The sequence below is a fragment of the Dunckerocampus dactyliophorus genome, chromosome 4 (assembly GCF_027744805.1).
Source record: "Dunckerocampus dactyliophorus isolate RoL2022-P2 chromosome 4, RoL_Ddac_1.1, whole genome shotgun sequence".
Taxonomy (NCBI): Eukaryota; Metazoa; Chordata; class Actinopteri; order Syngnathiformes; family Syngnathidae; genus Dunckerocampus; species Dunckerocampus dactyliophorus.
The window spans coordinates 4,006,097-4,024,575 of NC_072822.1; the positions used below are offsets into that span (position 1 = coordinate 4,006,097).

The window sequence follows — 18,479 nt, forward strand, 5'->3', positions numbered from 1 at the left end:
GGAATGTTAACGAAGTACTGGAACAACATAAGCGACAAAGACATGCTCAGTCCCAGAAAGAAAAGGCACTCAGCAGTTGAGAAAGCAGAGCACTAGAGGCCAGGGTGTTGCGTTGGAGGGTAGGCATTACATCCATTCCCAACACATGTAGTGTTGCACAGTCATGAGCATGGCCCAACTGAACAACTGTTATTGTTTTTAATAAATAACAGCAATAAAGAGAGTTTAAGAGCAAGCTGTACCAGACAATCCCCAAAACATAGCTGTGTTTTTATGCCATGTGCTTTTAAGTGCGTCCTGTCGCCAGCAGGAGAAGTGTGGTATAGGATAAGGAATCTGCCTCGAAGGTACATTGACTACATGGTGGGGTCCAGTAAGAGGAAGCAATGGTACTGGAGGGAATGGCAACCTAGATAAGAGCATCCATGTGGTTAAAGGGGTTGAACTGAACCATCAGCCCCAGCTTTGAAGCCAATGTTTCAAAGAGCTTTACCAACACTGTATTCCAAAAATACACAATAGGAAGTAACAGTACAGAAAAACTAAAGACATTCGGTGATTGAAAAAGAAAGAAAAAGGCAAAGTTCAACAGGACAGTTCACTTTATAACAATCATCTATTCTTATGATCACCGATATGTTTGGTATTGATACAGTCATTTAAAGTGGCAGAAAGGCAATACATTACATTTGAGAGCAAAAGGTAATCTTAGTTGGCTCTACGAATGCATTTTCAGGATAAATGCGCTTCTAAAGTCAAGTACCGAACATGACGCTCAGATGGGAGCTTTAAATGATTAATCCTACCGATTTGCTTTTTCTTTGGCTTTTTTGCAACACTTATCCCAAAAGAATATACAGTGGTAACTTGATTTTTGTTATTAATTTGTTCCAAAAACGGAAAACGGAAACGTACAAAGACCGAAGCATGTAAATCCAATCAATCCATTCCTGACCCCCAAAAATAATAACAACAAATTTATAACTTAATAAAGTGTTTCAAACAGAGTGGGGAAGGACAAAGAAGCCAGAACCTTATCACTTCCACACGTAATGTGTAGAAAACTGGGAGGAGAACTATGTTGTGTCGGACATGCCATGGCTGACCACATGCAGTGTGTAGGTAATCTAATCTAACGTCATGTAACATTACTGATGCCTAGTGGCCAGAACACTACATATAACTTGTTTTTCTATATTTTAGACTAATAATAGTCCATAGTCAACCATGAAACAGCTGTCTATTCATGAATTTTCGAAAAACCGCAACAGAGTGAGGTAGCGATGCTTGAACCGCAATGTAGCGAGGGACGACTGTTAAAAGAAAGAAAAAAACATGCAAAATAATTATAAATGACGAATGGATGGAACTTATTGTTGATGCCGACTTCCATACGTCCTGTCAAGATCGAATTCAACAGTTTTGCTCACCTTCTCTATCAAATTGCTGGTACTCGCAGCTTTCTTTGGCCAAATGACGGGTAATTCAGCGGTCGCACTCAATGAAAAATGCAATGAGCCAGCAACGTGTAGGGTGCTTTTTAGGGTAGGGTGCTTTCATTTCACACAATGATACAGTACAGGCCAAACGGACTAGTTTCGTACATGCAATATTGTACAAAAACCAAGACAGTGTACAAAAGGTTGGCAAAAAATTTCAAGGAAATCCAAATCATACGAAAACTGAGGTTTGACTGTACACAGAAAGTTACGTGAAGGAAGTGTACTCACATTTAGAGCTAGACAACTCCAGCGCCGTCACTTGTTAACAAAGTTAAGCTACACTATTTTATTGTTTTTATGTTTGATGTGTATCACTTTCATTTTGATTTATTAATAACAATAACAGTAAGAGTGCTGTCAAATATTTAATTAGTAGCACGTGTTAGTCACTGCATTGGCGCAACGCTGGCTTGTCGTCATGCTTTGCACACTTTACAGCCGAAATAAAAGAATTTACGTTCCTGTGGCTAACCATGCTAACCAGCTTTCTGCTGACGACTGCAATGCACAAAACATAACAAATAACAATGGGTGAGGGATTATTCTGCTGCGTTTGAGAGGAGTTATCACCAAGATGTGACCCTACTACACATTAAACCCATTATTGATGATGGCTGATGATGTAATCCTGCACAGTGGGCTTTAAAAGACATTATTTTCATGCTGATTACAAATGATTTTACAGTGTATAAAACTGTAATTAGAGGATTGTTATGTTTGGAACAAAAAGCATAGAGCGTAGTTCGTGCTCAGGCTCTTCTTCACAGCCTAAAACTCATTTATAGTCATTACTAAGCAGTTGTAAGAGGTCAGTGTTTTCTTATTCTCTCGAGATCATCACCATGTGATCCTTCAGAAAGCTCCAGCTGCATGTTTGGCCATCATTCATCAAGACAGACTGGCTTACAGAAGAGTGGTTTTAGCTTACCGTAAGATATATGAAGGCAAAAATCCAAAAAACAAGAGCTGGAGTATGGAGTGCTTAGCTGCAGAATTCCTAAGGCCTACCTTCACCGGCCACCTAAAGTTCTTCGGATTTCTCTTATTTTCTTTGGCAAAAACAACCGATTTGCAAAACAGACAGGCAGAGACAGGTGTGTCTAAAAGTGGCTACATTCTCTTGGTATTAGGATATTACTGGCAAATACTACAAGCCTCGCCAAAAGTGACGGTGAAGGGTTTTAGATGATCTTTGGCAAATACTGCGGACTTATGAAAGACAGGGACAGGTGAGGCCAGTTTAGGAGCTTTGGCTATGGAACGTCACTGGCAAGTAGCTGCGGCAAGTAAGTGACAAAGGCAGCTGCAGTGGATTTGCAAAGGGATGTGAAACGCTGCAGCTATAATAAATGATAACTCCGATATTCAGTCTTAGAAATATAAACTGTCTTTCCTACATCTTATGGCTCAGTGGCATTATTTATATTTGGTCAAGTGTCCTTGATCAAAACTACTTTTCCTGCTTTCACATTTGTCTTATTTATATTTACAGGCAGGGCCGCACAGTGGCCGAGTGGTTAGCATGTTGGCCACTGGTTCTCCCCGTGCGTGCGTGGGTTTTCTCCGGGTACTCCGGTTTCCTTCCACATTCCAAAAACATGCATGTTAGGTTAATTGGAGACTCTAAATTGTCCATAGGTATGAATGTGAGTGTGAATGCTTGTTTGTCGATATGTGTCCTGCCATTGGCTGGCAACCAGTCCAGGGTGTACCCCGCCTCTCACCCAAAGTCAGCTGGGATAGGCTACAGCATACCCGCGACCCTAGGGAGGATAAGCGGCATAGAAGATGGATGGATGGATATTTCCAGTCAGATAGTGCAACTGAAATATTGTCTATATTAAATCCCGGTGCAACTCTTCCCTAGAAAGCCAGGCTATTTCAAGCAAGCCTATTCTTGCTACACACAATTCATGTCCATGTACGCACGCTGCTCATTCTAGATGCCATTACAGCCCCAGACAAAGAAGCACAAACTATCAGTTATGTCAGGTACCAAACAAGTCAAAAATGGGAAGACTTTATATAAGATTTTGGAGTGAAGAGCATTTGTGAGGTCAGAAGTCACTGTGTTGTTTTCTTGTTTGTTTGTTTTTTACAAGCCATCTCCATTCTGGTACATTCCAAAGGTGCCTTAATGGGTTTGACTTCAGGGCTGTTCCAAACCAAAGCATGGTTGCAGCACTGGGACACAAATATTTGAAGTCTGTTGAAGAACTAACATTCAGAGGGACTGAAATTCTGTTTAAATAACGTAGTTAAATAACATTCATTTGGGTTCATAACACATTTTTTGGAGTTTTCAATGTCAAAAAATGAAAATAACTGCTCTATATGACAATGGCAATACAGCAATGATGGTAGGGTAGCAGTAGGAGGGAGGCATTCTAAATGCAGTCGACAGTCATTGAACTGAATCGCTGGGTTGAAAAGTGGCTAAAGGGGTCTCAGCCAAACCCTGATTGGTTACTTAGCTGATTAAGATTAAGAAAAATGCTGTCCATATAGTCGGACAGGAGCCGGAGAGCAAAACCCACAAGGGTATGTGATCTAGGCATAGATGAGCGGAAGTGATGGTTCTATCAGAACTGGTTCTATACCAGTCCTCTTCATATGCACACACGTCTCAACATCATGAGACCAGGATGACACTCAACAGCGCATCACTCATCAGTAGGCCACCACGACAAGGCGCCAAATAGGATGCTCCCGGGGGGGGGGGGGGCGCAATCACTTTTTCACACAGGGCCATGTAGGTTTGGATTTTTTTCTCCCATAATAATAAAAAGTTTCTCTTAAAAACTGCATTTTGTGTTCAGTTGCGCTGTCATTGACTGATATTTCAATTTGTTTGATGATCCGAAACATTACATTTAAGTGTGACAAACATGCAAAAAAAAAAAGAAATCAGGAAGGAGGCAAACACTTTTTCACACCACTGTATATCTAAGTTTCCTTTCTATAGTATCGTCCCTGGAGAAGAAATAATAAAAATGCTTGGTGAAATCTAAGGGATGAACACTTTTGAGAGATACTGTATGTCGTCATTTCATGGAGATACCACACAATTATCACAGGATTAACAGCATGTAATGACCATCAACCAGCAAAAGTATCGGAATTAAACACTGCTACAAGTACAACACAGATGCCTCAAAATATAAGATGTGCATTATGTCTTTGAACTAAATGAGACAATAGGCCCCTTTGGGCAGTTGTACCTCTCGGACAAAAAGACTTTCTCAGAGTTTCCTCCATCCTCCATCAAGTGGGTGCATTAGGACATCATGATCCTTGATAATATGGAGGAGTGAGCTAGACTGTCGTAGGATAAATAATTGAAGACTGAGGACTGAAGGTATTCAGATAAGACAGATATAACCCATAATGATGTGCAATCTGTGGGAAATCCTATACATCAAACTCTACTAAAAGGCATTGGAGGCTAATACCAGGGCGATGGCGAACTCGCATCCCCCAGTGCACGTGCATGAGCACATGAACGTCACACGTGAAATGGCTTCGGTACGGGCTTCAACCCCAGGATCTTGCTGTCTCTATTCCGAGAACACAATGTCAACAAAATGAAAGCACATACCCCAACCCTGCATAAACTTCCTAAAGAGAAGCCCTCACTAGGGACCCCGAGCCAACATGCAGACTCAAAATAAACTCGAGCAGCTGTCAGTTGAGAGCTGTTCAAGTGGGCATGACTTCATTAACGGTGAGCATTCATGATGTGCAACCGCGATCTCTGTATTGTCCTCTTGTTGTTGTTCAGTGTTTACTTGAGGACTAACTGCATTTTTTCTCAGTGAATCACATGCACAGCACAAACAAAATCATTTTAAAGAGCCATCGGCTAGCGTGCCAGTCAAAGAGTGCTGAGATATGAGCTTTGCATCACTGCTGACTGGTGTTGCATGTGAAGGCCTGTAAACCAATGCTGGCGCAGGAAAACACTCAAGTCCCCGCGTAGTTCTAAAAAACCTGATTGTGTTTACCCATGACTTACTGTGATGTGCCTGTCATTGCAGCTTTCCACATGAATACACACACACACACACACACACACATCTCTTCATGCGACGTATGTGACAAGTCCACCATTGATGCGCCGGGCCACAAAGAGCAGGCTTGTCAAACACAGTAATTATCTAGTTGGCACTCCTTTCAACGCACAAGATCTAAAAACAAGCGGAAAAACAGCCAAGTCAGCTGCAGCATAAAAAAAACGCTACTTTGTTCTTTGCGTGATATCTTGTTTACTCACATTCCTTTCTTACATACGATGAAGTGCCCCCCTATAGCCGAAGGTGCTTCAGCACAATTACGTTTCATTTTAAACAGCCTAGAACATGTTTAAGCACTGAGAAACATTAAATCCACACATGCATGGGAGCCTATTAAACGGTATTAAAAAAAAACATCCTGCTGGGAATGACGCCAGATACAGTGAAATGAAGAACGGTGCATTGTTGCATAGAAGAACAACTATGCAGCCTACAATGTGAAAATGACTGAATCTGGTGGACAGGGTTGGGTCTATCTCAGGGTGTCCAATGTGTGGCCCGGGGTCAATTTGCGGCCCACGGTTGTTTTTATATTGGCCCACGGCACATTCTAAAAATGTTATTTAACAACAAAACTGGGAAAAAAACAACAGCAAAAACAACAAAAATAGCAGTACTTTTCCTTATAATAAAAAAAATTTAATCTAGTGAAAAAAACATAATTTTACATGATTACATTTGTAATACTATGAGGAAATATTATGTCACTATAGTAGGATAAAGTTGAAATGCTGATGAAAAAAGTTATTTTATAGAGAAATATTGTGAAATATTATAAAATAAAGTTGTAATTTTAGGATAATTAGGTTGCAGAAAAAGCTACGGTGCAATGAGAATAAAGTCAAAATATTATGGGGAAAAAGTCACAATTATGAGAAGAACATTTTTAGCAAGTTTGAAGTAGTTTCAGAGACTTCAGGGAAATATATTGATGCATAATGGACTTAATAGCACTTTTTTGTGTGTGTACATTTCTGCCACAAAGGTGTCCAGAGGATAGTAATATGAGAGTAGCATAAGGGTCAATTCATGTGCACCAGGAATGTTCTCCATGGGAATGTCTGTAACGTGACAGGGTCATGGTAGCGCTAGTGCAGGGAATCAAACACAAGTGTTCCTGAGTGTGGTTAGGATAGCAAACTAGAGCACAATTGGGGATACGAGCTGCTCTCAGTAAAGGCGTGTGTGCATCCTGTTGACCTTTTAAAACAAGGTTATGGTTTTGTAACTCGTAAACACATTTCTAACACCGGCCAAGCTTTGACTAAATAAAACAATCATCATTAAAGCCTTACGTGGAGAGTGGGAAATGGTGGAATAACAGTTGTTGCTGTAGAGTGGCATTAAAATAAAGTTTGTCTAATATCTCTACATGCATGTGTGCTCCATATGTGACATCTCGTCATAGTAAGAACATAGCAGCTGCTGCTACTTGCTAAGTATGTCATCAAACTGAACTTAGAATGACAATGAGCGTAAGAATGGAAAAATCATTAGGTCTTTTTATTAGTGATCTAAACTTAGCACGCTGATGTTTTGACACCTGCTGCCAGCTATTTGCACTTTCTATACTGCTGTGTTTTCCGTGAAATAAAGCCAGTCCAAGAGAAATGCGAATGTTTTTATTTGCATATTTTCCCATCCCTCCTCAGTTATTGTCCTGTCCCTACGTAGCCAAATAGTACCTCCATTTGGTTCATTTTGTCTTCTTATAAAAGGAGTGTTCAATTTCTTATGTTCAGACAACTTTTTTGAGGTATATTGAGTGGAAATTTTGGTAACACTTTACAATAAGGTACACAAAATTACAGTAGTTAATGAGGAACGAACCTACCTAACCCCAAACCTAACCACTACTCATTAGTTCCTCATTAGTTCCTCAGTAACTAGTCTAAATTTATGTGCCTGAGTCATTAGTTCCTCATTAGTTCTTCATTAGTTCCTCAATAACAACTGTATTTTTGTGTACCTCAGTATAAAGTGTGACTGAAATTTTACCTTGACATGTTTCAACGGTCATCTACATCTGTCATCCAACCGGTTGGCCACGCCTAAGAAGTACAGCTGTTAAGCGCTACGTCACAGTGGCTAGCTGACCCTTCTGAAGAAGACTGCAGATGACAGAACTGCAAATTATTTGCCACTCGCCAAGATTTTAAATCATATTTCTAGACATGTTAGGTAATTTCCCTAGTTTTAAGGGCTATATACTCGTTGATTTTATAGAATAAACTTAATTTTAGAATGAGGGACTACTTTTTGGGGCCGGTGGCCAGGTGGTTAGCATGTTGGTTCTCTCCAATCTCTCCAATCTCCGTTGTGCATCTCTATGTGGAGTTTGCATGCTCTCCCGTGTGTGCGTGGGTTTCCTCCAGGTACTCCGGTTTCCTCCCACATTCCAAAAACATGCAATTTAGGTTAATTGCCGACTCCAAATTGTCCATAGGTATGAATGTTAGTGTGTATGGTTGTTTGTCTATATGCGCCCTGCGATTGGCTGGCGACCAGTCCAGGGTGTACCCCGCCTGTCGCCCAAAGTCAGCTGGGATAGGCTCCAGCATACCCGCAACCCTAGTGAGGATAAGCGCCATAGAAGATGGATGGATGTATTACTTTTTGTCTAGTTTACAGTAATTCAGAAATGTTAAAATTGAGTAAATAACTCTCAAAATAAGTTATTTTGGTTTTCCCAACAAATAAAATCTTGTCTAAAGATTCCACAGCATCCAGAGGATGCTTAATTTAAGAACTGCTAAACAACAATGTTTTACCATTCAGTTTATTAAACAGAAATGGCAATGGCATACTGTCAACACAGACGAATGACTAAATGACAGATTTTGCAGAGCAACTTGGTAAACTGGTTAAAGAAAATAAATATCGATGTTATCAAATTAGCACTTCTGGTTGTGATTTTTAATAGCATGAGTTAAGATATATATTCGTGGAACAAGCAGACTTTTTGGCTTACTTGTAAAATAAAATTTATTTAAGATCAGTGAGTTTCAGGATACATATCATTCATTTTGCACTACCATAATATGTAATTTCATTTTCACTTATTTTAATTGTATTTCACTTTTTATTGGTTGTATGAAGTATTTTATTCTGAAAATAAATATTTTTACATTGAAGGACCTGTTGATTTTTAGCTATGGAAATCTTAATTTAGGATTTTTTATCAAGTAAAATTAACTAGCTGCATAGACAGATAATTTCACTAGTTTGAAGTATTTTTTCCTAATTATCTAGTCTGTTTATCTTACATTACGCGGTCAGGTGTGAACCAATTAACTGCGATAAACGAGGGGAGGCTGTATGGAAAAAATCTGAAGAACTCAACTTTAGAGGTCCACTGTACAGTTTCCCCTTCACATCTGTTGTCCACGCCTTACCCACACATCCTACTCGTTAAATCATCCCTTTATTTGGGGACGCAATAACAGCCTGTCTCACTTTAAAATACACACACACAGACACCACATTGCCTTCTTGTTCTTATGGCTACTCCAGCTATCTTGACCCAGTACAAACTCAATCAAAAGCCAAAAAGAATCATGACAAATCCTGTAAAACTAACAGAAAGTCAAGGGGACCAGACTGCCTCTTTTCTATGTAAACCTTTTAAAGCCCAGATGTTGACCGAGGCATGACAGTGTTTGAATTCTGTCTTGTCTCAACGGTGCCAGTGAATGCCTAGCAACAATAACAAAAACGAATGGCGCCATCTGCCCCCAATCAGGCTGCCTGATCACACAGCGTTAATAAAAATGATACCGCCCCTTGATTGGTCCACTAAAACATGAATCATGCTGATCGCAGGGTGTTTCATGGCAATACAAATACAGTAAAGGCACACTAATAGAAGCTTTGATCAGATCTGGTCACTAAGGATTGTAATCTTAAAAGCATGGAAAGTATAACATAGTATTATTTATGAGATTACAAATACTGTAGTCATGCATTTCCCCTACAGGGCTGAGGAATTTGCTCATCCACTGTGCCCCATGTGAAGGTCTGCCTTTCTCATCATACAGTATGTGAGGTGCTTAGAACTTATTTCACCAAACATCTTCAGCCTGCTACTAATTCATTGCAAGAAGCAGACGGTTCAGTGATGCTCCTACTGTGATTTAAGTTATACCTCTTTTCTTTCGGGAATGGCACATCAGGCGGAACCAATGGCGTTGCCAAGTGAAAAGACTGATTCCTACAACAACAGCAAACATCTGCCTCGATGTGAGACATCCACTGTTGACATTAAGTTTGTAGCAGAGATAGGTTCCTTGGGAGCGTTTTGAAGAGAGTGCATAAATCATGTGCTGACATGGTGATAAATGGCTACAAGCTCCATTGACAAATGAAATCATCGTAAAGGGAAGTGACTTACTTTTGTAGGGTGAGGCTGAGGTTACCAGTGCAGGCCTTGATCTTGTTCTGGGCCTCCAGGTGGTTCATACCCTCAGTAGCAATACCATCAATGGACAGAACCATATCTCCAATGGCGATACCGCCTTTGGCCGCTTTCCCACCGTCTGTCAGCTGCAAAAATGAAAGGACCACCACAGTGTGCGTCATTAAGTCAATTACACCATGTACATGTAGTCACGTAGTAGGATTTAGGCTAGAGTCATTAAAAAATACTTTGGACAGAACATTTATGTGAATGTGGATAGCTGCATGAATACCAGTCCAAAGCAGTATAACAAACAAGACAAACGTACGGACATTGTGTGTAAACGACATCATATTGATTGACAAAAGTGATGAGCAATCAGTGAACGGCAGCTGCCATGTTTACGTATGCAAAATATCTTCACTCTGCTCATATTTCAGTTTACATGGACACTGAATAAAGGGATCCGGTTGTTACGTGAGTTTACATGCGTCACAAGGAATAAATCATTCATATGCGCACAATTGTCCAATGTGCTAAATCGGTAAACTATTCCATTTTTATCTGTTCAATGGTTTGGTAGATTCCGGTTTCATTCAACCATCATGAAATTGAACAACAGCTCAGTATTTGTAGCTTTTTGATCGTCAAATATTTCGAGAAAAGCACTTTTTGTTTTGCCTCAGTCCCACCAGTAATTATACTCCAGCTAAGGATTTACTCTGGTTCCTTGTGTCCATGTACACATGGCTTGTGTGCAGCAGTACTGTAGATCCACCCCACCACAGGTCTAAGAGACTGGCAAGATAAAAAAAAGTGTTTCTGACTGCTAGACCACAAAAAGGGCTGTTATTTTGGTTACCTTATTGCTTTTGACTAAGTAAATGCAGAAAATGGTGCCTGATACGGGAGTGAACTGAACTGTATACCCTTGGAGGAAGTAGGGCTGTAACAATCAGGCAAACTTGAACCCCAAGCAACGTAAGACTCAATCTGTCAGCGACTTTCCCTTGGCTACATGAAAATGGAGACCAATGCAAAATCCCAAGGCGCCTATAACACAGTGTCTTCTTTAAAGGTTAAGGATTGTTGCCATCTAGCAACGCCTACGGCTGACAGTAGTGAGGTTAGGGGTCTTTGGTGATCACATTTCCAATCACTAACAACAGTATGCCTAGAGCCCTTAACCTGAACCAGCTTGTACCATTACACCCTGTTAAAAACACTGTTAAAGAGGTGACATTGGATTTATGGGACAGTACGGAGACGTATACCCGTTTTATAGACTTCGAAGAAGCATGCCAAAAAACTGCGTACTTGACCACCCTTATCCGTGCCTTACATGGTTCTTAAAGTCTACATCGAAGCAAAGTGTAATCTAGTTAATCTGAAACAGATTGAGTCCACTTTGGAGGCAGTGATGACCAGCATGTTGTTGATTATACTAACTACTTCACATGGCTTCCACATGCACACACAGTTGATGCTGTTATCAGAACTTGAGGGTGAGCACTAAGAACCAAGCTAATAGGTTATGTAAGCACCAGTAATATAAACCAGAACAATTCTAATCAGCACATTGAGGGTGGACAGTGACTTGCGTAGGATGTTACACCCTGAGTCACTTGGTCTTATTCCCACCCCACCAAAGGACTGCTTGAAAACCACCATACGAAACATAATACTGTATGCGCATCATATTCCAGTTGAGAAAACATCCATTAGATGGCATTGTGATGTTGTTTATGATAGAGGAAAGTACTTTGCAGGAGTGACCATTTTGTGTCCAAAGGCGAAGTGAGATCATTTCTCTCTTTTGAGATAGTGAAAAAGTCCCACACAGACACTCCTGTGAACACACGCACTTTTCGTACGCACATAAAATAAAAATAATATTGATTTTAATGGCTCCTGTCCAGAGTCTCTGCCACGCATATTCAGTATATACAGATGAAAGACTTGACACTCGGGCAGGGCTAATAAAAGAGACCGGATTAGTGTTAATGCTCTGTGGCCTCGACCATTTATAGTCATATAGTATGCCCAACACACACAAAATCACTCACCAAACTACCAAGAGCAGCAGGAAAACCTGACCTGACATTAATTTAACTAGTTTCATTCTTGTGATTGGGGGGAAAAGAACTTTCAATCTACAAGCATTTATACTAATAAGGTTTTCATACTTTATAACATTGGACATTAGTCTCGCATAGACTAGCTTTTATTACAGGTGCTACTGACTAATAGTAATGTGTCCCTCAAGCCTGTTAATGAGCACCCAAAGTGAGAAAAATGTATCAGCCCCCTAGGGTTGTCTTTGACGAAGGATTTTCAGGTGGAATTTGATTACATTGATGGGCTTGATTAGTCCATAGTCGACTAATATTCAAATTGGTTTTCTTGTTACTTTTTTTCAGAGTAGAGCTAATTGTGATTCCGACAAGTAACCAAATCTCATTTGCAGCTTTTTCTACCTCAAATAAACTGGCTAAAACATTCAGATAAACAAATAAACATGGTATAGATGAAGAAAACCGGAACACGGTCGCTGCCGGAGCATATCAGGAAAGTGCACGTATAATAGGGACAACATGGCTCTCAGTTAGCAGCCTAATTTCTTACCTTAAAATTCACTGTCAGGAAATAAAATGAAGTTGGCGTATTCAATGATGTGTAATGATGATCCAACGTTGGTGGTTGTCGCGTGATACGGTCACGGAAAAAATGATTAGAGCACCCTTGTTTCTTCAGTTTCTTGTTCATTTTAATGCCTGATACATACTAAAAGTACCTTTGTTTGGACAAATGTAACAATGATAACAAAAAAAGCTAGAAGAGTTACATTTTTTGTCAGTACAATGCTACAGCTATTCATGTAAGAACTTAAGTGATTTTGGTTATGATCAAGAAAACCATAGAAGTTGTTAGCCATCATCTCTTAAATTAAACTCTTATGAGCTATACAGTATTTGTTATCATCATTATTTTTGTCCAAACAAATGTACCTACAGTTGTACTCACTTCAGCTCCTTTGGATTGTGCCACCGAAGCCTGTGATTTTATTAATGCGTGGTAAACGTAGGTCTTCTATTAAACACACACATCATTTTCAATTCTTTACTAGCACAATTTAGGTTGTTTTTTTGTATCAAAATAGGCTTCATAACAAAAACATAGACGTTCTTAGAAAAAATTCTATGTACTTAGAATGGTACAATCTTATATGATTCGACTGCGAGATTGATAGTTGAATCAGACTCCACTGAATCGAATCGTCCAATAGTCAACTATTCTAAGACACCGGTACATCCCCCACACTTCTTGGACTGTCACTTTTGAAGTTCCAGCTTTTCATCATGTCATGAAGGAAGAACCTCTTTCCTCACGAAAATGATACTGCCTCTGACAGAGGACAGCTTTATAAAAAAAAATGTAAACATTTTTTAAAAGGCTTCTCTACACATCTTAAAAATGAGCTCTGCCAACTACCAGTCAGTCAGCTACAGACATGCGAGCTGTAAGTTTGATCATTTTGTTTCTCTTCATTAAATAGGCTAAACTAGCATGATGTGGTGTAAAATATGACTTTAAAGTTTGCACGGAAGCCCACATCGCTGTGCTCTTAAGGTGCCACAGTATACTCCTAAATATTATGCTGTTGTATCTGATATACGGCATCTATTATGTTGGACGAGTGCGGTTTTAAAGTTCACATTTGACCCCAGCAATGTTGGTTTTCAGCACGTTGCGCTGTTTGATTTGGAGCGCTTTGAAGAGGTTTATGTGGTTTCAGCACATAGCGATGAGAACATGTTGGGAGTACTACGACATTGTCTGCTTCGACCAATCTGAGTGCTTTGAACAATGCACGCTTTCAGAACAAGGAGTGACAGCGTTGACAGGCAAAGCGCTTCCAACACGCTATCTCGTCTATTGCCAGCTAAAAATAAAAATAATTGTTTATTGGCGGTACCTACTCTGTAAGGAGCACAATGAAATGGACAGGGTATTTAATATAATGATGGAAGTAACAAAAGCACTGTAAGCTGCATTATGCATATGCAAAAAATAATAAAAAGACATTAGCAATAAAGACTTCTCTTAACATGAGCCTTTCAATGGAAAAAAGTGATCAGTCCTATTAAAACCTTCCCCCACGGCCCCAGCATCAACCAAATCCACATTGTATTCTAGTTTAAAGTCGTAAAGTCTAAAAGGCACGCCGCTGAACTAAAAAAGAACAAGCTGGCATTCACAGCTGGACTCAAAAGATTGGTTTGTTGTGGTGTTGGAGGGACGAGGGGTACGAAATGCATATGAACACGTTGTGTGTTACACTGGTGCTGCGCACCTTCACTTTAGAGGCTGTGATGGTAGTTATTTGCCTATGGCTTGTAGTATTCTCTAATTGGCAGGTTAGGGCGAACACCTGGAAGAAGTAAGCACCTCAGCTTGTCAGAAAAGCATCTACTTCTTCTTTTATAAGTATGTTTTGTATGCAGAGGCATAGACGTGCAAAAAAACAACAAACAAGTATCGTCAGTTTGTAAAGAAACACTAAACATGTGCACATTTGACTATATTTCCTATCGTTCCCATTTTGTTTTGTTTTGTTTACTAGTTAAGACCCAGTCAACAGTGCCGCTGCTGATTGCAACCAATTGGTTGTTCCTCAATTGCAAAAATTGACAATTGATTCATCGTCTATTAGGCATGTCCCTTCTTGGAACACGTGCACTTGTCCTGTTTGTCAGTGTTTACACTAAAATGATAAAAGTGTTGTTTTTAACCATTGTCCTTTCACAAAGCGCCAATATGACACCCTTTTTTTAAGTTTTCAGGTACATATGATATTGTCCACACGACACGACCCCACAGCATGCCTCTCATCAATAGTGAATGTACCTCAGTAACAGAGGGCACAGCCATAGGTCATTCAAACAGCTAAAATATCAATGGGATACATCAGGGGTGTCCAAAGTCCGGCCCGGGGGCCGTTTGCAGCCAGCAGCTTGCTGTTTATTTCATCACTACATACTAGAAGGAGGAAATGTTCAACAAAATGTCACACTAACACAAACAATAACAGTGTTTGCGTTTGTCACCTATAACACAAAGACGGTGATGTAGGAACCTTGGTTTTTGTCATGAATTCGTTCCAAACAGCCAGAGGAAAACCGAAACGTAAGAAAACCGAGGCAACTTTTCCCATTGGAAATAATAAATCTGTTTCAGACACCCAAAAATGTTAACACAATATACATTTTATAGAGAATAATTATAGTTTTACATGCAGAAAACAATGCAAAGTCATTATAAATGACAAATGGATAGAACGTATTGACTTCCAATACACCTTAGCGACACCGACTTCAATAATGTTTCACAACTTCTTTCCCAAATTGCTGGCCTTCGCAGCTTTCTTTCTAAAAAAAAAATGCTTGCACTGTGAACCAACAATGCACAGGGTGCGGTGGTTAAGGCACTCGATTTCACAGAACGATACAGTAGAAAACCGAGAAAGTGTACAAAAACAGACGATGACGACAACGACGAAAACCGAATCATGCAACAACTGGGGCGTGCGAAAACTGAAGTTAGCATTTTGTGACCTACATTGGAAATGGTTTCCCTTAAATCAGGGTTTCCGCTACATGTAATTGATCGTGGCGGTGCGCCACTACAAAATAAAAAAACCCACACCTTAAAAATTTGTTTTTTTTTTAAACATGAAAAGAATTTTAAGTAATATATTGTATGAATGGGTATGTATTCTATATAGATACATAAATAGCTTATTATTTACGTGCATATTGACCACAATTAGTTTGAAAATGATTACAAATATCATGTTTTTCTGAAAAATGTTTCACTGCGCTTTGTGTGCGTTTTGATAAGCATGCACCGGAATCACCTGTCTGCCTTGCAGGGACATGTAGCATATGTGACCAGATAAGCGACACGTCTTGTGTTGACTGTCACTTTGTTTGTTATTATCGGGAGAATGAACAATAGCCCGTAAAATGTGTAGTCAATTGACAGCAGCTTGTCACATGCTTAGCCTATCTACGCCAGCGTGTGTGATCGCTCACGTTTCAATCTCATCCTACTTTCTGCCATTTTTGTTTACATGCCTGGCGGCAGGTCGTTTTTGTCGGGAGAGCTACGAGTTACCATCATCATCACAACTTACTTTTTTAAAGTGTCACTTAACAATGTTGCGCTCTTGTTGTCATTTATAATACTTATGGCTTGTCTTAAAAACTCTAGTTGTGTGTCCAGGTTGTGCAACACAATCACGACGTATGTACAGCTTTAGACAGTAATGCTATCACAGGGGTCTCCACCAAAGAATATTAAAGTGTTCTTATGACACCTGTATTTAATGACAAATGAGCACACTGAGTGGAGATGTGCTTTGTCAATAAAGTGCAATTTAAATGTTGGCAATGCTCTTAGCAACTTTGCCATTAATTTTTTGCAATTTTCTCAGTTCATGTTCTGCTAGTTGGTGAAAAAGTTAAATAAATAAATCATAAAAAAATTGCTATTATGTTATTTTCTTGTACTTGAATGAATGAGGCCTTCTGACAGGTGAACAGTATTTAAAGCCATTTTCATTTCAGCACGGCCTGTGCGACACTGATAGGGCTTTTCCAGTGGATCAGTCCATCCATTACCGGTGAGGACAGACATGTCTGCGTGAGGTCACCAGATAACTTTCAACAAGCATATCCCTTCTTGCATAATTCATCGCTGGGCGACAACAGATTTTGAAAGAGACGATGTTGTAGTGTCCAAATACAACATGTCCGTCCTAAAACACACTTGAAGGTGAGGAAATGTTGAATTGTTGACTCCGGCTCTGGGTTTAGTAGGTTTAAAACATGAAGCTGAAAGGCTATGTATAGAACTTAACAGCCTTTGAGCTATCACTATTGCGATTTGCTGGCAACACCTGACCAAAACCATCACTGGTAAAGTAGGGTGCATACAATCAATGATACAGCACCGAGAAGTGATTTCCTTTAATAGATTTGCTGTCCCTGTGTGACTTAATCTATCAGGTGTCATGGCCAAGTCTTCACAAACCTTACGTACATGATGGACCGAGCACAAAACAAGAATGTCTAGACATAGAACCCCTAATGGGTGTGTGCGTGCCAAGCTGTGGAAGCTGACCTGTGAAATGATGTGACTATTCTTAGAAAGTAAATGGACATATTCTCCCGGGTAGGCATCTTTCCTTTTTTTGTGCAGTAAATCCTTTAAATGAGCTGCACTCAGAAAGATTTAAATAATGATTCAGTGTGTAAATTTAGGTGGAACAAAAGGCAGGATATTTGTAGCTTCACACCAGGGACCTCATCCATAAAAATCCTTGGATCAGTAAAGGAACTTAATGGGGGTGGGAGAGCTTATTCACAGTAACACCACTGCAAAACTGTATTTTTAAATGTCAAACTTCCATGATGTGGTAAAATATTTCATGATACATGAACAGTATATTTGTCCCAACACTTTTGTCTTTTCACATAGTACAAGGCTTGACAAACTGCAGCTGTGAGGCGGTTTGGCAGCAGCCTCTAATAGCTCCAAGAATGTGGTCTAGTCTCTGTTTACAGTGTCAATATCGGGCAGCAACACACAGGTTAACAACAATAAGTAAATCATGCAAATATTCACTTTAATTGGCCTGGACTGATGCTTTTCTCACATGCAGTGGTGTGAAAAAGGGTTTTCCCCCTTCCTGGTTTCTTGTTTGTTTGTCACACTTAAATGTTTCAGATCATCAAAGAAATGTAAATATTAGTCAAAGACAACACAACTGAGCACAAAATGCAGTTTTTAAATGAAACTTTTTATTATTAAGGGAGAAAAAAATCTAAACCTACATGGTCCTATGTGAAAAAGTGATTGCCCCCCCATTAAAACATAACTTAACTGTGGTTTATTACACATGAGTTCAAGTGGAAAAGGCTATAAAGCCATTTGTAAAGCTTTGGGACTCCAGCGAACCACAGTGAGAGCCATTATCCACAAATGGCAAAAACATGGAACAGTGGGGAACCTTTCCAGGAGTGTCCAGCCAACCAAAATGACCCCAGGAGCGCAGTGATGACTCATCCAAGAGGTCACAAAAGACCCCACAATAACATCCAAAGAACTGCAGGCCTCACTTGCCTCAGTTAAGGTCAGTGTTCATGACTCCATCATAAGAAAAACACTGGGCAAAAACGGCCTGCTGAACCACTGCTGAACAAAAAAAACATTAATGCTCGTCTCAATTTAGCCAGAAAACATTTTGATGATCCCCAAGACCTTTGGGAAAATACTTTGTGGTCTGACAAGACAAAAGTTGAACTTTTTGGAAGGTGTGTGTCCCATTACATCTGCTGTAAAAGTAACGCTGCATTTCAGAAAAAGAACATCATACCAACAGTAAAATATGGTGGTGGTAGTGTGATGGTCTGGGGCTGTTTTGCTGCTTCAGGAAGACTTACT

General features: G+C 39.8%; 1 protein-coding gene across 5 annotated transcripts in view; it reads right to left on the reverse strand.

Moving 5' to 3' along the window:
• pdlim5a (PDZ and LIM domain 5a) overlaps positions 1-18,479 on the reverse strand; it is a 51,227-nt gene that overhangs the window by 29,926 nt on the left and 2,822 nt on the right. For all 5 annotated transcript variants that reach the window (XM_054774750.1, XM_054774749.1, XM_054774748.1 and 2 more), the window contains exon 3: positions 9,966-10,117. In XM_054774750.1, the coding sequence (XP_054630725.1) occupies positions 9,966-10,117 (152 nt within the window). The remainder of the gene's footprint in view (positions 1-9,965; positions 10,118-18,479) is intronic.